Here is a 26,408-nt window from a genome sequence, read left to right as displayed (position 1 = left end):
CTGGTGCAGTAGCATACAGCACAATTCCGAGTCAGGCTGATGGATGATAGGAGAGTTAATTTCGTACCCAATTCTTATTTCATAAAGTTATCTCTGCCCTAGAACCCCCTACTCCAACATTACTACGTAGATGTGGCATACAGAAGCAATGCCATAGTGATGGATATAGTCTATGACCGTGCAGAATGGTCCTGTAGCATGCTCATACAATCATCAATGCAATAGTGTGCCATCCGAGTAATGTCCATAATGGTGGGTACCATGAAAACAATGCATGTGTGGTAGCAAAAGAATACAAGCGAAAGCAGACGTGACTAACATCAATGAGGAGATAAGAGCAAGAGCAGACAGATTGTACCATTTAAGTGATGGGACCACCGGCTGCGAAATCTGTCACGGACGATGGATTGGAACAGTAAGCTCAGCAACAATCTGCTTGACTTCGTATAGAAAACTCGTCAGGGTTGAAATTTAAACCGGAGTGCCGAGTATAGTACACAACATAGGGAGGAGGCATCTGAAACAACTGCACCGCTCAGGAGTTAGAGCTGGCGTGCTTGGTATAGTACACAACACGAGTGCATAGCATGAGGAAAGACGCATCAAAAAACAGGAAGCTGGCCCGAACATCATCTACTTCTTTTCTGTCAAGTCCTTCGCTGCAGGCTTTTGGTTAACTTCGACTTCCAGGTTCACAACGAGAAGAGGGACGTACACAAGCGACTTTCAAGGATGAACTCAAGAATCTTCTTTCCCAGTTCCTCTCCGTGGTAGCCTTGACGACAAATCTCTTTCGCTTCTTTCTCCACTGCGGCAGCCGTCGGAGATTTCAGGTAGTAGTCCACGGCAGACTCGACAAGCTCCGAGCCCTCCAACTCGTTCAAGAGAAATGCAGAGTACTCGAGGACGATAATGGTGGCTGCTTCCTGTTATTAGGACTACAACCGGTCGTGTGGCAAGAAACTAACCGATGCCAGTCTGAATTATTCTGTTCGCAGCAGAAGTGGACAGTGAACCCTTCACAGCCTGTTGCACACTCGTATAGTGCTGGGAATCAATGCGGAGGGAAGTCAACTTACCAAGGGCTGAAGGACGCGGATGATATCATCTCGGAAGGTTTTGGCCTAGCCACAGGTTGAAAGTATGAGTATCAGAATCAACTCCACGGAGGAAAGTACTTGCCCCCTGCGGGAAAGGGATATCAGAATTATGAGGTGGAAAATTGGCATTTGATTAATAACAGAGACGCACATCCTATTTGGTCGACGTAACAGTTGTGAATAATCAAACACCAGATTGTAGACAATGACTGCTGTGCTCAGATAACTTACAAACTGTCAGGGGTTGGAACCAGATGAGTATCACTATATATTGGCGAATACCATTCATGGACGTACGAGCTAGATAAGAGCGTCTGTCAGTGGAGTAATATGATGTCAGACAGGATATGATTAACACACATTCTGTGAACACGTGAAGAAGAGGCAAGAGATTATCTGGCTAAAATCATTGACGATTGAAATAGACTTACAGCCTACAGATAGACGGAGTCAGTCAAAATGATTGAGAGATTGCACGCGTCGCACTATGAAGGTCAAATGACTCACACTCTGCACAGGACACGAAAACATGCAAGATGAATGAACATGGAAAATAAGTGATCAAGGAGGGATACTCAACGAACTAAGCATTATATGAGCAATGATGATTCGACTCATCTGATGGAATAGAACGCGCTTACATTAGGCTATGAAAACGAGTGAACATCATTACACTATTCAGCATCATCTAAATACAAGATATGATCAAGACACACCACCTGCCAAAAAAAACAGTAAGATGTAAGACCTGTCCACATGAGTTGCAGACAGCAAACCAGTCAAGGCACTTACATACTGTAAACAGGCAAGCAGCAGCGAGGGATGACAATCATGAGCATGGGTCGAGAACTAGAAACCGTCAAGGCACTTACATACTGTCGACAGGCGAGCAGTAGCGAGGGATGGGGATCATGAGCATGAGTCGAGGACTAGAAACCGTCAAGGCACTTACCCGCTGTTAACAGGCGAACAGCAGCGACGGATGGAAATTATGAGCATGGCTCGAGTACTAGAAACCGTCAAGGCACTTACCCGCTGTTAACAGGCGAACAGCAGCGACGGATGGAAATTATGAGCATGGCTCGAGTACTAGAAACCATCAAGGCACTTACAATCTGTCAACAGGCGAGCAGCAGCGAGGGATGACGATCATGAACATGGGTCAAGGACTAGAAACCATCAAGGCACTTACGCACTGTCAACAGGCGAGCAGCAGCGAGGGATGAGGATCATGAGCATGGGTCGAGGACTAGAAAACATTAAGGCATTCACATGCTGTCAATAGGAGAACAGCAGCGGGAGATGGCGATCATGAGCATGGGTCGAGGACTATAAAATATCAAAGCACTTACGAATTGTTAACAGGCGAGCAGCAGCGAGGGATGAACATGGGTCGAGGACTAGAAACCATCAAGGCACTTACGATCTGTCAACAGGCGAGCAGCAGCGAGGGATGGGAATCATGGGCATGGGTCGAGGACTAGAAACCATCAAGGCACTTACGTCCTGTCAACAGGCGAGCAGCAGCGAAGGGTGGCAATCATGAGCATGGGTCGAGGACTAGAAACCATCACAGCACTCACGTTCTGTCAACAGGAGAGCAGTGGCGAGGGATGAGGATTATGAGCATGGGTAGAGGACTAGAAATCATCATCAAGGCACTCACATGCTGTCAACAGGAGAACAGCAGCGAAGGATGGGGATCATGAGCATGAGTCGAGGACAGAGACCATCAAGGTACTCACATGCTGTCAACAGGAGAATAGCAGCGAGGGATGGCGATCATGAGCATGGGTCGAGGACTAGAAAATATCAAGGCACTTACGAACTGTTAACGGGCGAGCAGCAGCGAGAGATGAACATGGGTCGAGGACTAGAAACCATCAAGGCACTTACCATCTGTCAACAGGCGAGCAGCAGCGAGGAATGGGGATCATGAGCATGGGTCGAGGACTAGAAATCATCGAGGCACTTACATGCTGTCAACAGGCGAGCAGCAGCAAGGCATCAGCGTTGTCCCTGCGTAGCTTCGTAAGCCACGATCTTACCAGCTGTTTTCAATAAATAACTACAATGAAGGAAAGTATATCAGAATGTCTACAGTTTCACTGTTTCGATATTTACCATCGTGAGCACCATTACCAGGGAATATTCAGATTGAATCAATCTTTGTCTCACTTTGAGATGTGGAAACCACTTAGCAATGCTATACTGATAGCCTTCATAATCAATTTGCTTATGTGCACTATAAACGAGTGTTCTAGGTGATGTTGAAATAAAAATACATGACTTGCAAATATGAGACTCACACGATAGCGCACTTGATGCAAAGCTCCAGGTTTGATTTTTGTGTCGACACCAAGCACAACCGTAATTCTTCGTTGTCCAGTGCGAGAGTGGTGCTTTCCAGTAGAGTGTCGCAGTTTGTACTCTGTTTGTTCATATCTAGGACAATTGCTAATGTCAACTTTGACATGGGACAAATCGATTTGAACCACTTACTTTGCAAGCGTACATAGGACTTGGGACGCGCACGGTTTTCGGGGTTATACAACCGATCCAAGACACCTGTGCTACTGAACAGTTCCTCGACGCGCTCAGCAATCCTCTTTGAGCGCTCTTCGCCCGATGCCCCTTGTAGTTGCTTCTTGATTTCACCATACGCGACTGGACGCAGAGCTTCGAACTTGGTGAACACTGCGACCACAGGAGCTGAAGATCGATCATTCAGTCCCAGCATGGCAACTGACGATGAAGTTGCAAGCTCACCATGCCCGGTGTCACACTCCTGGAAAAACTTCTCTTCTGACCGCTGAAATGTTCGACAATGTTCGTCCATCGGAATACAATACCTAAAGGCAATCAAAAGTGCAGAACGTCGAAAGGGGGCTACTTACCAGATAGCATGAATTCGGTCCTCTAATTCTGTCGCATGTGCACGTTCTGAGATAAATTTCTTCATGTCTTCGAATTCTTCTTCAGACCCCGCTTCGAAACCACACGAGTCATGAAAGACAAAAGTGGGATTACTTTTGAACACCATTTCGTTCATGATGTTGTGATTTCCACGCTGAGCATGCGTCAGCAGATGGATGCCCACAGGGCAAATGATACACCCACCTTGATCGACGATTCCACGATGGCAGCATCGATCTACCCGCGATTGATCAGCGATGGACGCGTGTATGGCATAGATCATCACCCGCACCTCGTTTCCTTCTGTATCGTAAATTTCTGGTTGATCCGTGGTGTTGCAGACCTTTTGAAGGATGGTCGTTTTGCCTGCGTTTGCTCTCCCCATGATCAGAACTCGAAAGCGGCTTATCATCCTTCTGAGGTCCTGGGCTTCGATGGTTGCCATTGGGAGATCTTGATATGCGTTCTGAAGTAGAGGTGATTTGGTTTATCGTGAAAGCTGTACTGTGCTACATAACGAGGTCGTGGCGGCGAGATATGGCTTGTGGCACAACAGCTACACACGGCGTCTATCTCTTATCTATCTCCCTGCATCAGATCACTGATTATATCCTCAATAGACACGAAGTTGCAGCTGTTAAATCGTTCGTACGATAAGTTGAAAGCACGAGGATTACACAACAAATGACGCCAAATAATGAGAACATTGATAGGGATATGAACTATGATGAATGATCAGAATACGACGGACATGACAGAATTTCGCTCTTCCCTATACCCATCTCGCTGAGAGCATTGATATCAGAAATCTTAGTAGGTGAGCTCGATCTTCTACATGGTTGATCCCTGAAATGTCTGAGAGCAAACGAGAGCATGTCGGTATGTGAGACGGCCCCTGGAATGTGTGACATCCCGGGCTGCTCGACAGGGTCTGCAGATACGGAGTTTTCCCAGAAGATGGTGGTTCTGGGTATGAACTGAGGGACAATTAGGTGCCGTGTGTTGGCTAAACTCGAATGTCGATCACGCTCGTTGGTACTGAAGGAAAGGCAGACGTAGCGGGTCACAGGAGCTTGGGGCAGGTTTGATACACGTTCGCGAATGAGTTCGACTGTTTATCATACTTTATAAATTGGCGCATATATTGTCAGGTATCAAAGCAGACGTACCGGTCAACATACGCAAATATTCTCAGGGCTGGCGTACGTCTCACTGGATTACGATGAAATCCGCCCCAAAAACCCTTGGATATCCGCTCATGAGCACAATATTAATGGACAAACTTCTTGCAGCCTCAAGAGTCGCAGTATGTGCCACCGTTTGACCCAGCCCTCCTTCGACTCTTCCCCCCATTGCTGGTTCCTACGGTGATGAGTGATATCGTTTAGGCTGGCTCCTTATCGGTTCATAGTGAACTCCCTGGTGTTTTTTAATGGTATCGAGATCGCATTGAGATCATATAGCTTCAACCGTCGAGATGTAAGTGATGAAGTACATGACCCTGCGCCTCGAACATACAAAACAGCATGCTTTGGCAAGAACACGATCAGTATAAGGACTCGCGGTGCAAGCCAAGACTCACTAGTTTGAAAGATGTGTGACTGTATGCCTTGGATCCAGCTATTTCGAAAGGCGTCGACAACATTGCGAGACATAGCGTTGAATGCCAGCACATGGCCGTAAAGCTCTATGATTATATTGCGCATCCTTTTCTAGAGCTGGACGTGAAAGGTAGAGCTCGACAGCGGGGAATGTGGATACCCTGAAGCGAAGGTGTAAACTGCAGTGGGAATCTGGGTTGTGTGACTGCTTCTGTGCTGAGCCCGGTGTCTTCGTCATCTAGACCGGCTGTTTGCATCTACAAGACAAACGTAAGGGAGTGACGAAGATCATTACGCTTCACGTGCGTAAACAATCCTCCGTAAGGGCACGCTCATCCACATGTAGGGATGCGAGAACACCGCTGTCATTAGGGTGTGGTAGCGGTGGATTTGGGGACGGAAATCATTGTAGAATCACATGTTGAGGAAGTGAGATGAGATGGCGGACCATCTATCGCTGTGCAGGGAATGTCTCCAGAGGCATCGTAATCTGTAAAATGGTTCTCCTGTACGGATAAATTGAAATCATAAGCACAAGAAACAGCAAAACGAACCTCTATACCAGGATCATGATCCGGGGTACTTAGTGCAGCTGGCTCTTGCACAATCTCTCGCAGTCGCAGGGATTTTTTTTGGTGTTGCTGAATCTGTAAAAGAGTGTGGAGTCATGGTGTGTCGACGAAGGTATGTCTTGCCGACACGAGACGCTGACACAACGCAGGTCACAGATAACTGAGATAAGTTCTATGCAACATGTGCTCTACCTGCGTTTCGTGTGTTGGAGTAATCGGATAGAGACGAACGATAAACGCAAAGGCAAAATTCAAACATTGAGTCACATGACCTGCAGGTATTCGTTCGTGGTATCGTCGAAAGATACAGGTTCGGATCAGCACCACTACGTTGCATATATAGAGCCAATCTCAGATCTTATCATCAGTTTCCCAAACAATTATTAGACCCGTTCATCCCGACACACCTCGACCAGTAACAAACGAGCACAGCCACAGCAACCCCATCGAAGCAGGCCGCATCATTCAATGGCACCATGCGGCTGATGTTTTGATCGTACAAGTACTCTGGTTTGCCAGGCCTGGAAGACGGGTTACACATCCGATCGACCCCAAAACCACACCTGACAGGCTGCATATCATGATAGCGGTGCTTGTGTTCTAGCTGCACATTCGCTTCGAGCATATAGCCAGAGCATGGACACATGGAATCCGGTGCAGTAGCATACAGCAAGCTGATGGTAATTGGATGATAGGAGAGTCAATTTCGTACCCAATTCTTATTTCATAAAGTTACTGACATGACCTAGAGATTATGTCAGCTGCAAAATGGTTCCCTTTTGTGATGTGGGTGACGTCGGAGCATGAACTCCTCCTAGAGGTATCAACTTCACAATACTGTCTTTGCATCTAGCATCCCTATCGTCAACGTGATCGCATCATCTATTATTCACACACAATATTCTTCGCTTACGATCAAGTGTAAGTCTCTCTGAAACGCGTGAATGCAGCCGAACGCCTACAAATCAGACACAATGCAGACTCGATGTGGCGCGAGATCCGTGTCAATGTGTCGGTCGTTTGTTACTGACCTCTCGCAAAGCTCATTGGTACTCATGTCCATGGGGAAGTGCTGAGCCCTGGTAGAATCTTCTGCTGAATCTCGAAAGGCTGGGCGGGTTGTAGCATGACGGAACTTGAAAGAGTCCGTATGCGCGTCATCAAGTCTGGTCGGAAGGTACATTCTACGGTTCGTGCCACATTCGCATCATGACTATGATGGTCTTTGAGGATTCCAAATAGGATTCTCCGCAGGACAAGAGTACGTTGAATTTCTGCGACCTACTAGTAGAAGGAATAATAAGTAGCTGTGATATGGGCCATCGGTCACAACTTGTAGTCCCACACAATTATCTCTTGTTGTGGGTGCAATGTCACAATTGATGAGGCAAGTATTAAAGACAGGACTCGTTCTAACCAGGTTAGCATCTTGCACTCCCATCATGGAACCTGCTATCCGTTTTACAATTAGCGACCTTCCCATTGAGATTGCCCTCATCGTCTTGACATATGCGGCCAAGCCGACATTTTCCCAAGAAGAGAAATATGATGATAAAAATCCCTATTCCACTGCCGTCTCCCTATGTCTCGTCTCTCGACTTGTGAGACGCACCATCCTCCCCGAATTCCTGCACACGATCTTGCTTCGCCGACCCAACAGCGTGAATATGTTTGAAAATGCTCTGCGTGTGCAGAAGGCGTATGCTGAGAAAGAAAGCGATCTCGTCTTTGACTATATCTCCGCTATAAAGAGGCTTTGGATTGATGACTCGTGTAACTATCCCGTTGATGTACAGTCACAGACGATGTAGACTAACGACTTCTATATAGCGTATCTTCGAAATTTTCCGTTTGATCAGGACATGGGCGTGCTGGTTCCAGTGATACTTGCTACGCTGGCACTTGCAATTAACTCCTACCAATTATTGTGTGTTATGGATAGGGTGCAAAATGCATGGGATTTCCATACAGGTCCCAATGCCAGCGGACACTCCCCCTTTCCTGGGAAACCCAAAAGTCTGACATTAACGCGTCTCAATGTCAACGCCAAGGTCTTCCACAACATTTTGAGAGGATTAATTTTCCCTACATGGGTCACCCATATAACTTGCCTCGCCAATTTGCAGGGGGCTTCAAACAGTTTTTGTAACACCCGCAGGGGCCTACTATCTCCAGAACATCCGCTACGTATTTGGATACGCGCCATTCCGTGGGCTTGGATGAAAGACCTTGAAACCTTTTCAATAGTTTACCCGCATCTGACTGCCCACTACGATAACGACTCATATATCGATCGCACAAGGGAAGTAGATGTGCATGTGGAGCGATTCACAGTGCCTGCTGCCCCGTACAAGCAGGACCCCCCTAACTCTTGCTCGTGGATGGCAGTGCTGGATTCTGTGATGGATAAGAAGAAAGTATTAGATGGTCTTTCCTTCAAGGTTACGCCTGATCAGACGCACTTGACACAGGTTTTACCCTCGTGGGATAAAGCTTGGGCCTCCGGGTTAATCGACGGATGAGGGGTTTCCATCTTACGGTACTCTTACTATAGTTTTCTCATACCAAATACATAGGATGCAGGCTGTACTACATATGATCCATGAGCGCAACATGATCTAGGCTCAAGATCGTAGAGAGCGACAGGAAACCAACGACAGCAGGTGCACGATGAACGTTAACGATCACATGCCTTGTCGAGTGAAACTGCACGAGACTCCCTCTACAAGGAGGCGAAATTTTTTAGAGGTTGTGTTCACGATGCACGCAAGTTGAGTAGCCTGAGGGCAGTCCAGCTTGGTCGCTTCGCAGGTTAGTGGGTGCACTTGCAGGACATTTTGATAATTGTGAAGGGGTTGTTTGCCACGCACGAGTCGAGTGCATGAACTGACGAAGAGCGACTCATTTCATCACAACGATCGAGTTTTGCAGCCTGAACATTCTGTTGTGTTTGCGAAATGCGTCAATTACCAAGTAGCTTTGCGTATATTATAAGAACCCGACAAGATATGCCAACTCCAAATCTGAAGCTTGAAGCTTGATTGTGTGCAATCGCGATCTCGTACTCGTAGATTCAGGTCACTTGGATTAGTGTACACACGATAATGATTCCGAGCCGAAACGGCTGTAGCATACGCAAACAGCAGCTGGACCCTGCATGTAGCTTGACATCGCTTTACAATTGAAGCTTTGAAAATAAATGTTGAGTATATTCAAAATAATGGATCAATGATGACGCGTTCGGAGCTGTGCAGTTCTCAGTCTGGTCAGACTCCAACTAGTAACTCCTTCCAAGATTCGGGGGAAGACCCCACCAGGGCTCGGCACTTCCCGTATCGATATGAACCAGCTGCCGAGACCGACGCGTTGACACGGATTTCGCACCGCATCTGTATCGCGTCTGATTAGTAGGCACTCGACCGCATCTTATAATCTCTGTGAGACTTCCAGCTGGTCTTAAGAATCTCGTGCGTGAATAATAGATGATAGGATCATGTTGACGGCAGGGATGGTAGATGCACCGCTGATTTGTGAAGTTGCATACCCAGGAACGTTCATGCACATGAAGACCTCGCGCAAATATAGCATGCTGGTATCGTGTTGCAGCTAACAAAATCAAATTGAAGTAGCACAATCTAGAAGATGCTATCAGTAACTTTAGTATGAAGTACGAAATTGAACTCACTGTCTTATCGACCAATTATAACCATCTGCCAGAATTGTGCTGTACGTCCCAGCACCGCTATGTGCTTGAAGCGAACGCAAGAACCAGCATCATGTTACACTGGCTCTGGGGTAACGTTCTCGTAAACTACCCCATCGGAAGGCCACCGTGATCTAGACTTGGCATAAGCTGATCAGATGGGACGCGGGCCATTGCCTTCCCAGTAGATATGATAGACACTGAGAGTCTTAAACAGTATTGAAAAGGTCCATAAGATGTTCGTCTTCCCAGCGGTGTTTAGACCGCTGCAGGCCTAGCAAATTTCAGAACACTAAAAGGAGACTGTTGACTTCAGCTGCAGGGCACCAATGATACGGGCTACCCCAGCGGCTTGGACGAAGCTCGTTTGCTGTTCACAACCAGTGCCAGTGACTACTGGGAGTCGAAGTATCATGATATGGTGGTGAACTTACCGAGGACAAAAACTTGGGGTAAGTAGTAAGCGCGGGACCAAGACTGTGCCATGCTCTGTGTGCTCTTTCTCTCATAATCAACATCAACAAAAGTGTCACTCGCGTGTACGGCTGGTTACTACCTTATTTACTGCCTCAACGCACTCGAGAAATCTCGAAAAACCCAAAATACTTGCGTAGAACGCAGGATGACACCACAGACGTCCCGTCGTCGCGGAGTTTTTGATCCGAGACAACAAGAGAAGCTGGAGGAAGCCACGATGAAGATGACGATGTTAATGAACTAGATGCCATGAAGTCAAAAAAATGTGGATGGAGACGAAAAAGTAGAAGGATGAGTACGGATGACTAAGACATCCGGAGCCGGGATTAAAACCGGCCGGGCCTGTGTGATCGGCACATTGGGGTTATCAATATTTAGGAGAGGTTTATATGTAGTATTAAATGCAAAGAGAATATTTAAAAATTAAGATAACATAAAGATAGATGCGTAACTTCAAAATTTGGCGGTGTTTCGTACGGAATCCAAAACATCAAATATCCGCAACCATATTCCCATCAACAACATGTCAACGACAATAAGAAATATAATCATATCCTATGTGTGTGCTTAAATTTGAAGTTTCATTCTCACATAAAATGTGAGACAAATTTTGAAAATTAGGATATGATCACATGTTTGCTAATATTCTAAGTTGTGTTTAACAATTAGACGCCCTGCAAAATTTGAAGATTCCACCAGCAACAAAATGTGATGCTGAAACTAGAAGTTTCGTGAATAAACAAAATACATCGCCCGCCCATCGCCCACCCATCGCCCGCTTATTTAAACGACCCTCACAACCTCACAACTGTTACAGGGATCTGTAACACCTACTAGAGCCCCAGCTCTCCCTACACCTGCCCCCGCTCTGCTAGACTCCCCGCGCGGCGGTGCGCCGCCTACGCCTAGAAAGACAGCGGTCTGGACCGCTATGACCCCGCCTCATGGCACTATGACCCCGCCTGATGCTATGACCCCGCCCCTGGCCTAGACGGCCTTGTACCTGATCCATGGAGGCTGTACGCCTCATGGACACCCTAGATCAGCGCATGTATACAGCATGTCGCTTCATGAAGATCCGGAGCGCCCTTGGCGCCTCATGTAGGAAACCTGGAGCGCTTCCACGCGCCTCCTGTTGATTGCGCAGTCGCACTTGGCGCTGCATGTATGATCAGAGGCTAAGCCTCATGTACTCTATCTAACCTCATGTCTAGCTATCTTAGATTAGCGATATACTATAGATTATAGACTGAGCTTGAACACCTACATACCTTATGTATAAGTAGGCACATTGTTGTAGATTGAACTTCACTTTAATCTACTAGGTTCTACCAAGAACTTGCTCATCTTAGCTCTAAACAAGCTTCCTTGTGTGAGACCGCACTTCAGAGTCGTCCCCATACAACTCTGCACGTATCCGCTAGCCCTGCATCTCGACGAGCGCCGTCTTACCGAGATCGCCGGAGGAACCTTTGACGTTCCGTCAAAGTCAGACCACGCTCAGCTTCAGTAGAGTCACTCGACTCGTCGCTGAGAAGACCTATCCTAGTTCGCACACGCCGACCTACAGTCGACGTAACACACAACAAGAAGCTAGAACTCGGCCTTAGCATTGATCTCCTTCTCTGCAAAACTTGTAAAGATTTCGACGAGGGCGATGCATGGTACCTGCTAATGAACCACCTTGGTTTGGGGGTTGGAAGTGATGGTGGCCATGCGTGTCATCTTTGGTGAGTGATTGCATGAACCGAGTGGCGGAAGATGAGGAGGATAAGGAAGCGGTATGTTGGAGAAGTTCTCTTGTATGACAAAATACTCATCACCTTTTTTATTTCCAGACTTACTAGATGCTCTCGACAATAAGGTGATCTCACATTCACTGGCCGACTTCTCATTTGCCAAAGACAGTAACCCTCTCTTTACTGTGATGACCCCGGCGAGAGAAGAAGGAATTTAAGATTGGCTTCCTGACGCCCGCTGAAAAAAACATCAAGACAATTTTAAATGAAATATTTGCGAAAGTCACCCGGGGGGTGATATCACTTTGCCCAACTACGGAGGCTCACTGCAGGACGTGCTGCGGCTGAAAATGATGAAGGTAAGAATACCGTGTACTCATGCTTTAAATTCATTGCTCCGCAAGCTGGCGATGGACTAAATATACCCTTCAGTGACCAGTTCTTCGACTATGACTACGACTATGACAATGACCCGGGCTTTGATAACGATTTTGATGGCGACGATGCAGCGCTGCAGGATGCTAGAGAGCATAATCTCTTAGCTGCCACGCAAAGACGTGGCGGGTTCGACCAGAATTTGTCAATTGTGCCAAGCATGTCAGATGGGTAGATGCAAGGAAGCTGAAAGAACATATTTGGAAAGGCTTGTACAGAAGACGACAATATGGTTTGTCTCTTCCGAATCGCCCCTTCTTTTCTGCTCGCCCACTTATAGGATGTTGCAGATGCGTCTTTTACTAAACAAGAAGTTCCCTTGGGAAGTGAGTATGTTATCTTTCTCTTTCTCTATCAGTACTAAGTGTTTCTCTAGGGCATGGACGAACATGGTGTTTATTATATTGTTGGTATTATATTGTTGGAGCAAAGCGCCAAGGGGTGGATTATCTCCTTGCAGTCCAATCATCGTGCCTACTGACGAAACATCTAGATCATCTATCACAGGCTTGCGGAAACAGAAATCATCGACCTCCTCGAGTGGATGTTCCCTCATGATCCTAATGATCGCCCAACCATGTCTGAAGTCGTCAGTGCGTCGTCCCACTCTTGATCGAATATGGACCTGAAACTTTCGATGTAGTTCTGCGGAGACTTTTACACTTCGCGCGGAACTGCACCATGAATTGCATCGAGCAGGATGGTCTTCTTTATCAATTTTCAACATGCATGTCGTTCATCACACTCACTTCAACGCTTTTCAGTGTTTTTCTCGCTGCGATCAGCTAATCTCCCTATCTGAACATTGAATCTCACAATGCCTGTTGAGATTTTTCTCTACCCCGACCAGGCAAGTTTTCCTTTTACGCCCATTTCTGATCTTGAATAGATCGCACATAATTTGGCATCCTCAACTCTCAGACAATCTTCCCTGCGCAAGTTTGAACATTTTTCTTGCGCGCCGAATCTCGCGACGACCTTCTCTGTGTAAGTCTCAACACTTTCAAACATTACACGCTGAATCTCGCAGCGCTCATTCAGCTGTTCTCCCCGCTGTAATCATGCAACCATCTTGACATTTTCAAGACCCATTCAGAGGCAAGTCGTTCTTGCGCAAGTCTGGATGTTCTTACCCACAACAATGCTTTTCTAGCTTTTCCCCCACTGTCATCAAGCAAATTTTGTGTCAGTCTGGATATTCTTCTTATGCGCTAAAATGTTACAATCCTTCTGATTTTAAATAGATGGCACATAGTCTTTTTTCATACAGCATCGGTACGCAAAAGAGACAAGGAGATCGACTTATGGTAAGTTTGCGTCATATGCTCAGTATGTACACTGCTTTTTGACAAGCCAAAGCACCAGCGCGATGGCTTTGAGGGCATCGAAAACACTCAACTTCCGTCAGCTGTCAAGACAAACCTTCCACCCGATACACTATCATCTACGAGTCGTGGACCTGACCACCTGAGAAGCTGTGCTCGGTCGTCTTGGCACAAAATACGAGGCGGATGCATGCATGTCGCCAGGAGTGCAAGGTTGACAAGCTGTTGGGTGAGTCTGTTTTGATTTAATGATGTTTGACATTTTTCAATATTTATTTGCAGCCAAAAACGCGTGCGCTTTACAGTACATAAATTTCATCATTGACTCTAGCTCTGTCTACCTGTACAACCACACCGGGGCTTGTGCCTTGTGTTTAGTTTTACCATTGTACTATATAATTAGGACACCACCCCCCACTTCTTGTCTGTTGCATCTCAATTGTGTCGATCGTTGGTAGAAACGATGATGACTTGCTCTCCCTGATTCCTATCATGTCTCTGTGGAAAAGATACACGAGACATTCATGACCAACTTCATGATTCATTGTTTTTAACACTGTGCCTAAATCGCATGACAATAATAAGTGGGTCTCTGTGGTCAAACCTAGCAGATTGCATTGCGAGAGTGATACTGGAGCAAATGTTTCAAATGAATGGCAGCTGAACAAGGAGAAGGTGCTGCTGGTGCTTGTGGCAAATGTGACGATTTCTACTGCAACTTAGCATTATGACCTCAAATGATTAGCCTACTCATGTATCGTACATTTGTAGTTTATGAAGCTGTCGTCCGCCATGAGATTGAAGTGAAGTCACAGCTTACAACCAAGATAGCAATGTTCGTCGATTATATTGACCTTACTGGTTTTTGCGAGCTCGTCCATATTACAGATGCCCAATCCATTTCCGCTACGCATTTGTATAACGTTCTGCGCAAAAGGATAAGTTGGTCAGAGAAGGTACCTGACCATGACCAGAGAAAATGATTTCAAGTTTGACGTTTTATATCACATAGCTAGCGGTCTGCAATACTGAACGAATGATAACCCCCCCTTTGTTTTATGTGTAATAGTAAGTCTTCGCCGCAGCGCGGATGTTGAAGCGATTTTTCAATGAGAGCGGGGGAGGACTTGGGCTCACTAATCATATCCTCTTAGCTTCAATCACAACTGACGGTCATTAATATTATCGCCAAGGTCTGTCTAAATCAACCAGCAGCACATTTGCAAGAGGTGCAAGAGGTCTGCAGTAAGTATACAGACATTTGCGACATCATCGTCCTGATCATAATCGTGTTCTCCTACAAGTGATGTGGCATATTGGTATTTAGTATATCTCGTCCTCATCTCGGATGCTGATAGAATATGATGGCTGACGACCAGAACAGGAAACCTCCTAGGATGGCGACGGCTATCGTGCATAAAACTATTGTCGTTAAAGAATGGCCTGGGATTGTGAATATTCCTGCGAGAAAGCCTAAAGTAGAGAAAGCCACACTGTCGGCTTATGATTAGCGCATCTTGTGCCTTATAATATGTTAATTACCTGGTGGTTCATAATAGAGCAGGAGCGCTGTAGATGACCGCAACCCTGGTACGATTGTCATTGAGATGCTGAGACTACATGAATGCAGTATCAGATCAGATAGAGACAATCGTAGTAGATAACACATACAGCAAAATCCAGAGACTTCATCTTTTCACTGAAGTGTCGAGCAACGATACCTGCGAATATGCAATGGACACTGAAAATAAGGGAAAGAGAACATAGGGTCCTTGCTATCGCTTGAGATCCAATATCTGGAATAGCGAGTATGCTAGCATCTACCGCCATGATAACACCCACCTCGATAATGGAAGACATAAATTTGGACATCTTTCCGATTTCAATATGGGAAAATGCACATACCAAAGTGCTGTATTTCACATTATCGTTGTTGAAATGGTCAATGAACTGCCTGATATCGAGCAAGTTGATGATACCGTCTACATGGATATTTTCTATATGGTCCAACACAAGTGCTGGCATTCCAAACATTGCAGCAGTTGCCAATAAAAGGGGAAGTGTTCGCTTTTGCTTGATGCCCTCTACAGAATGAGACCACATCAACCGAGCTTCCGGTAAACTGTAGTAGTTTAAAAATTGATGGTGGCCTTATTTTATAAGTTAATGCAAAAACTTAGCTGTGTCAGCCACAAAAAACCTACGTAAGATGCTCCATATCCTTCCTATCAATTTTGAGGTGGGTTTCCGCTTATTTCATCGTATAACTGGACAAAGCAGACGTACCACAAAATGCTACTCCTTGCTCTGTCATGAAATCATTGGATGAAAGATGACTCTCTGCACAATTCCGTCCGAAAATAAAGTGCTATCATAATTGAGTGACGTACCGAATCGAACAATATGAGATATTATCTTCTCCGTTTGCTCGTTATTGCGAAACAACGAAGCTGCAGTCGATTGTTCCAAGGTCAGTCCTTCTATAATGCGCGTTTAATTCAGTTATATCTGCATGAGGATGTCTTAGACTCTTACCTGCTAAAAACCATTCTAAGTGAGCTTGTAGCTCCTTCGCATCAGAAGGCCTCATTTCGTAATGATGTGGAAAGAAATCGACATGCTTCCTAATATATATGCATATCAGTATCCAAGTGTTATTTCATCGACTAATATTTATCACCAAAATTGTGCCTCAAGCTCAAGACCTATGTATTTGAGTCAGACAGCACATCATGTTGGCAAGAGTTGAAACTTACGTTTATGGTTCCACTCCCGTGCGAACGTGCACTCCTGAAAAAGTAGACTTGCGTCAAACGCATTAAACCAAGCAATAACGTGCTGCTTTGTGTCTGCACAGTAGTATTCATAGTAATCGCCGTCCTGCTTTGAAACGGGCTCGACCACCAGGAGCCAGGTATCTTCCTGCAGTCTTCTGCATGCTGCATCTATCCAGTTATCTAGGCTACGTAGTCGATCGTGCGGGTATCTCTTTATATCGGTTCCCGTATATGTCTTCTGTGCGATTGTAAGACACACTGAGTTAAACACAATTATGATTTCCTCACCGTTTTGTCGGAAAAATAGTACATGACACCGGATGGGTGCACGATCCCCTCCCAATCGCCGTACATTTCATCCCTATTCAAGTTGATACTCAGTTTCAGTCAGTCTCAATCGAGTAACTAATCCCAGACTGGGATGCATTGACTTGTTTGGACTGAACGGTATAATCGGCGCCCAATGAGGGATTGCTAGGAAGGTGGGTTAGCGAACGTGTTTCAGAAGTCGGTAGAAAGAGCTGACTGCATTATGGCTTTTGAATACCATTGCCACTCCGATGGCCACGAAGGTATGCTGCAACTTAGTTTATACTGATCAGTGTTTGTCTGAAGGTTTTGGACCATTTCTCTATCTCACTGACAGCAATTGCAACATATCACAACCGTGACAATGGTAATAATTTGATCTCCAGATATATTCTCCGCATCACCAGAGTTTCTATGCCACTGACCATTTTTCTCAATACTCTACTGCTTGACTTTAGCTCAATCATAGTTTCATCTCATATTTGAGCAATGCTGGAATGCTCGGTGTTGATTGAAGGTGTGTCAAGAGCACCAGCCTAACCTAATAACTTCACTTATCTCTCTATATGATGTCAAATGTAATGCATTCACTGTTCACTGGTGGCGAACTTCTTTGCGATGGACTAACGTGAACGGTTGGCTGAGTCCTTCTGTCATTTTCCCCATCCAACGAGTGCTAAATTAGCTTGATGCACAACACTCATGAAGATACTGCCAGAGTTCCTTAGGATGCGTCAACATCTTCGCCATCGGTCTAGGTGCGTTCCTCCTCAGTGCTTCTCTGGGTGACTCTAACCAAGCCCTACTAGTCCTTTGAATCATGCCAAGTTCTCAGTACCTTCAAACACTCAAATTCCCTGCCCCCCCTTATTCTTGCTCATGAGATAATAGAACACAAATGAACGCATGTACCTACTTAATTTAAATCTGTCCCTCGTCGCTGGGGTCTTTCCTGGAGGAAGGAACATGTGCTGTCATGTAAGGTGATCTGTTAATCGATCCTGTAATTTCACTGAAACATTTCATTTCAGTGCATATTGACCATGAATTTATCGGGTGAGTTCGATCCATCTTTCTGTGCAATCAGTTGGTGCGGCAGGATGCCGTTGGAATCCCGTGAGTTCATCATTCTTCTCTAGGCTATTTGAACATGCTGTTACGCTGACCGTCGGTCGGCGTGTGCGAACTTGGATAGGTCTTTCTAGCGACGGCTCGAGTGAGCCTGACCAAAGCTAAGGGTAGTTCTCAGCTTGACGGAACGTCAAGGGTTCCTCCGGTTATCTCGGTAAGACGGCGCTCGTCGAGATACAGGGCTAGCAGATACGGCTAAGGCGCGGGGAGCGACTTAGAAGTGCGGTCTAGACAACTAAGCTGGAAGACTTAGTTGAACAGGTTTCTGGGTTGGACCAAGTAGATTAAAGTAAAGATCACAGTACAATAATCTGTCTACTTATATGTGCTACATGTAAGTGTTCAAGCTCAGTCTGTATCTATAGTATATCTGTGGATCTATGTCTATCAAAGATGAGAGTACATGAGGGCGGTCATGAGTACAGATAAGATACATGAGGCTTAACCTCTGATCAAGCATGCAGCGCCAAGTGCGACTGCGCAGATACATGAGGCGCCGAGAGGCGCTCCAGATCTTCATGAAGCGACATGTGGTATGCATGCGCTGATCTAGGGTGACCATGAGGCGTACAGCCTCCATGGATCAGGCACAAGGCCGTCTAGGCCAGGGGCGGTGTCACAGCGGTCCAGACCGCTGTCTTTCTAAGTGCGGGCGGCACGCCACCGCGTAGGGAGTCTAGCAGAGCGGGGGCTGGTGTAGGTGTTACGGATGACTGTAACACATGCCGCTATACCAACACTTCAGATATATGAATCGACGTGGCGTCTGATGATGATCATTTGGATGGTCTTTACCGCACTGACGGTGTACCTTCGCGTGTTGCTGACTACATGTACATTGAGGATAAGATGAGGCTCTGTGAATGCCTAAGACCAACGTCTCTTACCGGCTGACACTATGACAGGATGTAAATCGCGGACATGAGATGATGAGAAAGAACTCATTTCCAGTGGCTGCAATGGATAACGAACCAACTAGCTCTGGTCACATTGTCAGGGTGATAATTCATTCCTTCGTACCTTAGCTTCTTCAGCCCGCTGACAAACTTTATATCAATAGCATTGCGAGTCTATGGTTTGTTAACCATGATTCTATATTATGCCAGTGCATGGTAACTACTGGGCCACCTGGCAACGGTGCAGTGCTGCAGGATGCTGGAGAGCAGAATCTCTTAGCTGACACGCAAGGTCAGATGCAGCGGGTTCGACCGGAAATTGTCAATTGTGCTAAGCGTGTTGTGTAGGGGATTTCTAAGAAACCTATCTCGAGCAGGTAGCATCAGTGCCTGTAGACTAACAAATGGTCAGTTTGGGGCGAATTGAAGGACAATGTAGCAGGGGGGTCTGGGGCTGTCGCAGGAGTCTTGGTAAGTCCAGAGAGAGGCAGATTGCAACTTAGACCAGGTGAGCATCCACTGATATGCAGGGCTGCTCGAAGTCCAACTAAAAATGCATCAGCACAGGGAGGTATTATCATAGAGACAGCACAGGGATAAACAAGTCTAAGGGAGAATGAAATTGATATGACAAGTATGATACTAGTGGTACTCACAGAATGAGTGGGCGACTGGCACATGGTTAGTTACTATCTTACTATCATTAGTAACTTGATCAACAGTTCCAAACTGTTATAGATATCTCGCATCCGTCCAAGTTGGCTCACACAACATTCCCAAATTCCAGGCAAAAGTATATTCTGCTCTCCTCACTATCGCATTCGCAGTTCATCTCACTCTTTCTACCTATTCTAATTATCATGGTCCTCGTCTCCTCGCTTTCCCGCTGTAGGGATTCATTTCTGGCTGGGCTTGCAGAGACTGTTTTTACCTTAGTGTTATGTTTGCACTTTTGTAGCTTACATAATCAAGTTACCTTTTCACCAGTTACCAGTATGAGTCTGAGTTTTTAGCAAGTTTTTATGACATTTCCTCTCCTCTGAGCCTTGAGCCTGGTCCAGAAACCCTTTAGGGTCGAATAGCAGCTAGGTTCTGCAAGACCCAACATTGTTCAGACTCACTATCTGAATTGTTGTACCTTCACCGCGTCCTTTCTACAGCCTCAGGCGTATACTGTTCCTCTTTGATGGTTCACACTATACTGGCTCGTCCTTGCAGGCACAGCATTCCATCTGACTGTGTACATATTTTATGCCACTACTACTTTCATCCATTTAAATGTTTCATTCGTCATTTCCAGCCTCTCAACCTCACGCTCAGTAAGACCAGCAAGCCATTTGCTGTCATAGAGGATCTCAGGTAATCCTACGGTCGGTTTTCGTGTTGTCCTCGGATTACCGGGTGCGTGAATTCTTTTCAGTGGTTTTGAACCCTGAGGTGCGAAAATATTATTGTCCAATAACCTTTGATGATCCACGATATTGAGCTCTTGTTCTATCCCGCGATGCCACTCCATGTTCTTGACGCAGAGCACACATTCGAACTTGTTCTCCACATCGCTCTCTTCTGAGCTCATTCCACCGTCTCCAAGAGTCTTCACTAGTCTTTGAAGCCACTGCCAGGCCTGGTGTTACAGGCATCCGTAACACCTACAGGAGCCCCAGCTCTGCCTACGCCAGCCCCCGCTCTGCTAGACTCCCCATGCGGCGCTGCGCCGCCTGCACTTAGAAAGACAGTGGTCTGGACTGCTGTGACCCTGCCCCTGGCCTAGACGGCCTTGTACCTGATCCATGGAGGCTGTATGCCTCATGGTCACCCTAGATCAAGTGCATGTATACAGCATGTCGCTTCATGAAGATCCGGAGCGCTCTTGGCGCTTCCTGTACCTACGCGCAGTCGCACTTGGCGCTGCATGCTTGATCAGAGGTTAAGCCTCATGTATCTTATCTGACCTCATGTCTTGTTATCATAGATCCTAGATATACTATAGATTACAGACTGAGCTTGAACACTTATAGTTAGACCCTATAAGTAGACAGATTATTGTACTTAGACTTTACTTTTATCTACTAGGTTCATCCCAGAACTTGTTCAACTAAGCCTACCAGCTTCCTTGCGCAAGACCGCACTTCTAAGTCGCCCCCTAACGACTTAGCATGTATCCGCTAGCCCTGCATCTCGACGAGCGCCGTCTTACCGAGATCGCCAGAGGAACCCTTGATGTTCCGTCAAGCCGAGAACCACCCTCAGCTTCAGTAGACTCACTTGAGTCGTCGCTGAGAAGACCTATCCTAGTTCGCACACGCCAACCGACGGTCAGCGTAACACCTGGAGGTCCTCATCCTTTTGGTCGTTCTTCAGGTCGATGAGATGTTTGAGAACTGTCGTTCTTCGGATATATTTCTAGTAAGGAGGTGTTGGGTATCTGAGCGTACTTGAGACTGTGGGCTTACATTTCGCCTACGAGTTGATTGACGAACTGTCTTAAGAGTTTCGTCTTTCTTTGTATTCAACCTATCCTCCACCTCCACAGCAGTCTCCAGTACCCCCCTTTCTGTTACCTTTGGTTGCACTGCTTTCCACACAGTCCGCAACTGCTTGTAGCGTTCCTCTATGATCGCTTTGTAGTACCTATCCGATCTCTGGAAAGGCCACCCCTCTTGTACACACCTTTCTTGCAATTCCCTAAGCAGGAGATCAAGAACTTTAGCATTCCAGAGGGTTTTCGATCTGTTTGCAAGATCAAATGCAAGTTTTTTTGGGTCGGGGCCCAGTCCATCTTCATGTTCGTACGAGTACACATCTTCACGAATAGCTGGTTGGTGGACTATAAAATCACTGTCTTGAGAGATTTCGAAATGGTCCTTGAAGACACGCCGGACTTCAGCCTGCTTCTTCTCAGTTAGAAAACTTCAATGTGGAGTTTTGGCTTACGAGGAGGAAGTCTCTTTCGTGGTTCAGTTCTGCAGCCTGTTCCGTCTGGAGTTCTTGATCCTCCAACTTTTTCCTTCGGGGACTACGCTTCATGGCCAATGGGAATTCTCTATCGATGAATATTCGTCTCAATGCTGCTTCTACGCATTTGGAGACTGAACTCTCCATAATGGACATAGGGAAAGCATCATCCAGTTGTGACTGCAGTATCTCTCGTTCAATGGTAGGTGTCTCTTCTGTACGTCCTTCCATAGGGTCATCCTATGTGTTCCATGTTAAAAACCAGTTCGAGTCGCTGTATATGTTACTTACGTCTGCTACCAGTGACACTAGGCACGTCCTGTGCGATGTTCCACGTGTCTTCTTGATCCTTTTGATTGAGTCGAGGCATGGTGTTCTAGGCAAGAATTTTTGCGGCATCTTGGGTTGCTGTTGAGCGCTCCTAGGGGCGGGATCCGCGTTCATTTCCGCGTCTCCTTGTTGTCGACCACGTCTTGCAAATCGTCTCTCCATGTTGGCAAGTTTGCTCTCTTTTTCTGCCTAAAGTGTTTTTCAGCATTTATGTTATGACTCACGAGGTTCATGTGATCAAATTCTCACCTTGAATTTTCTTAATTCCAATTGTAGCCTTTGTTCCATGTGGTCAATCATGCATTTCTCGCGTTCTTCAAACTATTTGATGTTATCAGCAATTTCCTGTGGCAGTCATTCTCCCTTCATCACCTCTTTGTCTTTCCTTGCGTTTAGCTCTGCTTCGCGTCGCGCCAACTCCAAGGTGACTTCTGCTTCCCACTGCTCGAGTTGCTGTGCATATCTTTGGTGAGTATCCTGCAGCATCGTCTGTATGTCAACTTCCGTCTGCTTATGATTGTTTAGGCCGAGTGCTTCACTACTTTGTTTGATTTGATTATTGTGCTCCTGTTGTCATGCACGGGATTCCTGTTGCTTTGGTTAGCCCACATCTGGCTAAACTGGTCTACAAGTTACCTCGAGTTCTTTATAAACTTTGCTCAGTCGCGTGTCTCGCTCTGTCAGGGCCGCTTTTCATTGTTGAATCGTCTTGTTGACATCATGGGTGAGGCGTGCACGATCTTCTTCAGCAAGACATTGTTGTTCCTGGATCTCGAGCTGAACTTGCTCGTACAACTGTCACTAATCAGCAGCAATACTCCTGTCGAGCCTTTAGTACGTACTACTTTGTTGTCACACAATTTACGCTTCATTTTGTTGACCCGTTCTTCTTGTTCATACACTGTTTTACGCAGCATCTTTGAATAATCGACTTCTTGATACCGACGCTTCCCGGAGGGCTGTGTGAACTCTATGAGCCTGTCAACAAACTTGATTTGTACGATAAAACATACCACTTGCTCTTCCTGTGCATCGTTTATTTCCCTCTTGTTGACTCGTATCACGCTATCTGAGGGTCGAACAACACTGTTCTCCTGTACATGGTCAAAATTTTCTGCATCATTGACTTGTATTGGATTGGCTGAGGGTTGATTGAGACCAGCATCCATAAAATTCTCGGTACTGCTCATATTGCTGTCTGTTTCTTCTTGGTCAAACAAATCTCCCTCACAGGCGGTTTGTATGTCTTCTGGCTCCATATGTGGTCCGTGGTGGCAGGTGGTAAGGGTTTTATCTTGACGCTATCCAAGCTGTCGGATTCAGGAAATAGTTTGGACGAACGAGGATGCTGATACCAGGTAGGTTTCAATCGTTGTGAACATTGGATTTTTGATCATCTTAAATTACACAGCTACGTCATCTTGAGTATGAACACAAGAAGTTTGGTCGGCACAATTGTTGCCCTACCTATCCGGTCAAACAAATACTAGGTAGACCCATCTGACTTGCTGAATTGCTCACTTTGTTCTTTGCCTGGAAACCACCCAAGAGCACTCAACAATTGTTTTCATGAAACACAATACAATATGAAGGACGGCGAACTGTGACGGGCAATGAGTACTAGTGAGTCACTCTATAAAGATGATACAATACGGTGTCATTAGTAGGCTTAGCTACCGAGGTCCGAATTCGCTTCTTGTGGAGATTAGACTCAATGGCGTGGCCAAACGAGGAATGCCTGGCAATTATTCCGCGAATTCGCAACTGTTGGCTTGTCTTCTATTGTTCCGATCTAGGCTCATATTCGAAATTTCATTTTCCCTGATTCATTCAGACAAACTTTAGTGTTCAATTGCCCCGCCCCGGGATCAGACGTTAGGCTTTATTGTTCGTTCTTCGCTGATGAAAACAATTACTCAGAGCGAGTTAAAGCGAATGCTTTTGCGGTTTGTTGAGTCCAAACTTTCAAGCCTTTCTATTACCGTAACGTGATGGGAAACATGATAAGCTATATTTCTAGTCAACAAAGTTTCTGCTCAGATGTTCATCGGCGCGTATGCTTATTTCCTCTCATTCGTTTGTTATTACTCAACTATTTTTTGATTCAATCGTGTTTACACGAAAACCAACCTCTTTTCTCAACTTCTGCTCTGCAGGATATTAGCCCCTCAGCTCGATTTCAAGAGGATACTGCCACTCGAGACAGCAAGGCACTTGCATCACTCGTTCTGCCGCCTGGGCGCAATGAGCACCCTGTCAAGGTAACTGCGTGTGCTTTATATTTGACTCAGACGTGTACTAAATCTCAATCAAGCGCAAAATTGAATTTTCTGACCCGGAAACCCCTCGGAAGCAACAAATACTTGAATCATTTTCCACAGACGGTGTGCGTCTGGTTGTTGCCACGGTAAATGCTTATTTCAAGTATTGACTTATCAGCACTAACGAAGTTGTAGCCCACAAAAACGATTCGTCACAACACGGATCTTACTAGCCCTACTGTAAAGTGCTTGTATAGGGAGGCAGTAAGCCAAAACAAAAACATTGATTATCTCCACTAATCCACAGGATAGTCAGACATTTTTTTGAAGCGTAAAGCAGATGCTCAACTAGACCCCTTTACGATCAAATGCGCAAAATTTTGTGAGCTGCCGCCTAATGCAAGAACTTTCATCTGGTCACTACCCGTGGAAATCCTCAGCTCTATCGCCAGTCTACTAGGAGTGCGAGATCTACACACTCTTACCCAAGTTTCTTCTCTGCTGAGGGAGGTCTCCGGCCCTCCATTCTTCGCCAACAGAAACTTTTCAACCTCCCCACAGGACACATGTTACTTGCGTGTCGACTCGCCTAATTTTGATGTGTTGATGACTTGGAGGCGAATGTATAATTTTCGTTCACCATGTATGCTCTTGTGCTGGATTGAGGCTGATGTGCAACCTGCACAACTTTCTACATTTTTGCACTTCCTGCAATCCGTCCCTCGGAAATCCATATGATTTATCACGCTTTTCTGGAGTTTCGACATTCTCGCCTCCCCCATTTTTCCCCAGATAACCAATTTTTTTGAGAATGTTCGTGCTTCAGGCTGCAAAGAGCTCACCTGCATGGCATTCTGCCTTGAAACGGGCTCATCATCCATTAGTGGGTTCACTAAAATTGCTGCGCACCCATGTTCAAATGGCCTGAAATGTTTTGATGCATCATCGTGAGCATTCTTTTCCCCTCAGCTCCTTCCTTTCACGATGCAGACAATTCATTCATCCTCATTGGAGAAGCTAGCATTACGTCGCGTGGGTCTCAGCCCTGCGCACTGGGACAAACTCCTGTGGTATTTATCTATGCCGATGCTCATCGAATTACAAGTCGATGCTGATTGTGCACCGGTGTAGAGACTCATGCTTCTCATTGTGCAATATGGCAGTTTTCACTGGGGAGTACATGGCACGAACTTGTAGCATCACTCTGTGTGCTACCTGCAGCTATCTCTATATGAGGCGCAGCTTTCCCGCGCAACGCGCGCCATGCGCGCGTACCTTTCCCGCGCTTCACGATGTATATGCGCGCGCGCTTTCCCGCGCTGTAGCGCCCTATAGCGCCAGCCATCCGGAAGCATCCATCCACTGTCCACCAAGTTCCCTAGTGCGTATATTTCCATTTCTCACATTTGCTGATCATTCCATCTTTATTTTTATCATGGACCCTTACTTACATATATCTTTACATACCTTACTCGGTAGCGCTTCGGCTCCGCATGACAGCGCTTAGGCGCCATACTTAAGCGCCAGCAGTACATACTTACTTACTCACTTACTCTCCCACCAGAACGACAGAGGACTTACTGGTTACTACCCACTATTTACCTAGCAGAACATAGTAGAAATCTATTTGTTTACACCTTGCATCTCCCTTCTCTTGTCTTACATCATATCATCACCTAAGCAAACTCACTCTTACTCTCTCTTGTTTCCGCATACACGCGCGCGCATTCCCGCGCTTCGCGCATTCTCGCGCTTCGCATTGGCCAACCAGTAGCGCTTTCAGCGCATACCTCTAGATCCTTGCTGCACTCGCTTCCCCTTTAGGGTCGAATGCACTTGTCGTCTCAAGTATAGCAGACTAGGCAACACACGACCTTACAA

At 46.1% G+C, this 26,408-nt stretch overlaps 7 protein-coding genes across 7 annotated transcripts; 3 read left to right on the top strand and 4 right to left on the bottom strand.

The window, feature by feature from the left end:
- Positions 1 to 3,061: 3,061 nt before the first annotated feature.
- Positions 3,062 to 4,446, bottom strand: F5147DRAFT_615845 (uncharacterized protein). The gene is made up of 8 exons (XM_041432530.1): positions 4,309 to 4,446; positions 4,221 to 4,253; positions 3,998 to 4,170; positions 3,870 to 3,952; positions 3,603 to 3,812; positions 3,410 to 3,545; positions 3,279 to 3,360; positions 3,062 to 3,151 (listed from the first exon to the last, which is right to left on the bottom strand). The coding sequence occupies exons 1-8, from the start codon at positions 4,426 to 4,428 to the stop codon at positions 3,083 to 3,085; spliced, it is 906 nt and encodes a 301-aa protein (XP_041290294.1). The 5' UTR covers positions 4,429 to 4,446; the 3' UTR covers positions 3,062 to 3,082.
- A 1,263-nt stretch (positions 4,447 to 5,709) lies between these two features.
- On the bottom strand, positions 5,710 to 7,372 carry F5147DRAFT_762434 (uncharacterized protein; the record flags this gene model as incomplete). The annotated part of the gene is made up of 5 exons (XM_041440587.1): positions 5,710 to 5,874; positions 6,172 to 6,264; positions 6,614 to 6,710; positions 6,753 to 6,863; positions 7,221 to 7,372. The coding sequence occupies 5 exons, from the start codon at positions 7,370 to 7,372 to the stop codon at positions 5,710 to 5,712; spliced, it is 618 nt and encodes a 205-aa protein (XP_041290293.1).
- Positions 7,373 to 7,466: 94 nt separating this feature from the next.
- Positions 7,467 to 8,305, top strand: F5147DRAFT_286566 (uncharacterized protein; the record flags this gene model as incomplete). Its single annotated transcript, XM_041429040.1, has 2 exons — positions 7,467 to 7,962; positions 8,020 to 8,305. Coding segments are annotated over exons 1-2 (689 nt in total), but the record flags the coding sequence as incomplete, so codon positions are not given.
- Positions 8,306 to 10,892: 2,587 nt separating this feature from the next.
- On the top strand, positions 10,893 to 14,180 carry F5147DRAFT_654907 (uncharacterized protein; the record flags this gene model as incomplete). Its single annotated transcript, XM_041433917.1, has 14 exons — positions 10,893 to 10,928; positions 11,187 to 11,259; positions 11,695 to 11,857; positions 11,908 to 12,099; positions 12,392 to 12,467; positions 12,548 to 12,714; positions 12,824 to 12,869; positions 12,920 to 12,984; positions 13,051 to 13,136; positions 13,187 to 13,274; positions 13,465 to 13,530; positions 13,814 to 13,850; positions 13,897 to 14,097; positions 14,151 to 14,180. 14 exons carry the CDS (start codon positions 10,893 to 10,895, stop codon positions 14,178 to 14,180), a joined length of 1,326 nt encoding a protein of 441 aa, XP_041290291.1.
- A 1,238-nt stretch (positions 14,181 to 15,418) lies between these two features.
- Positions 15,419 to 16,999, bottom strand: F5147DRAFT_776178 (uncharacterized protein; the record flags this gene model as incomplete). The annotated part of the gene is made up of 7 exons (XM_041441822.1): positions 15,419 to 15,484; positions 15,540 to 15,952; positions 16,259 to 16,348; positions 16,404 to 16,492; positions 16,549 to 16,573; positions 16,625 to 16,883; positions 16,934 to 16,999. 7 exons carry the CDS (start codon positions 16,997 to 16,999, stop codon positions 15,419 to 15,421), a joined length of 1,008 nt encoding a protein of 335 aa, XP_041290290.1.
- Positions 17,000 to 21,297: 4,298 nt separating this feature from the next.
- On the bottom strand, positions 21,298 to 23,525 carry F5147DRAFT_776177 (uncharacterized protein; the record flags this gene model as incomplete). The annotated part of the gene is made up of 10 exons (XM_041441821.1): positions 21,298 to 21,384; positions 21,435 to 21,869; positions 21,916 to 22,176; positions 22,228 to 22,455; positions 22,516 to 22,587; positions 22,639 to 22,833; positions 22,903 to 22,955; positions 23,004 to 23,061; positions 23,109 to 23,225; positions 23,280 to 23,525. The coding sequence occupies 10 exons, from the start codon at positions 23,523 to 23,525 to the stop codon at positions 21,298 to 21,300; spliced, it is 1,752 nt and encodes a 583-aa protein (XP_041290289.1).
- A 781-nt stretch (positions 23,526 to 24,306) lies between these two features.
- Positions 24,307 to 25,265, top strand: F5147DRAFT_776176 (uncharacterized protein; the record flags this gene model as incomplete). Its single annotated transcript, XM_041441820.1, has 5 exons — positions 24,307 to 24,342; positions 24,423 to 24,527; positions 24,581 to 24,673; positions 24,723 to 24,791; positions 24,840 to 25,265. 5 exons carry the CDS (start codon positions 24,307 to 24,309, stop codon positions 25,263 to 25,265), a joined length of 729 nt encoding a protein of 242 aa, XP_041290288.1.
- Between the last annotated feature and the right edge of the window lie 1,143 nt (positions 25,266 to 26,408).

This window comes from Suillus discolor (genome assembly GCF_016758755.1).
Source record: "Suillus discolor strain FC423 chromosome Unknown F5147scaffold_46, whole genome shotgun sequence".
Lineage (NCBI taxonomy): Eukaryota > Fungi > Basidiomycota > Agaricomycetes > Boletales > Suillaceae > Suillus > Suillus discolor.
Note: the sequence above shows the minus strand (reverse complement) of the source record. Positions and strands in the feature narration are given on the sequence as shown.

Coding starts and splice junctions, on each gene's coding strand:
- F5147DRAFT_615845 (XM_041432530.1), bottom strand. CDS start 4,428: ATGATAAGCCGCTTTCGAGTTCTGATCATGGGGAGAGCAAACGCAGGC. Junction 4,171..4,220: donor TCGTGGAATCGTCGATCAAG/GTGGGTGTATCA, acceptor ACGCATGCTCAG/CGTGGAAATCACAACATCAT. Junction 3,953..3,997: donor GACCGAATTCATGCTATCTG/GTAAGTAGCCCC, acceptor GATTGCCTTTAG/GTATTGTATTCCGATGGACG.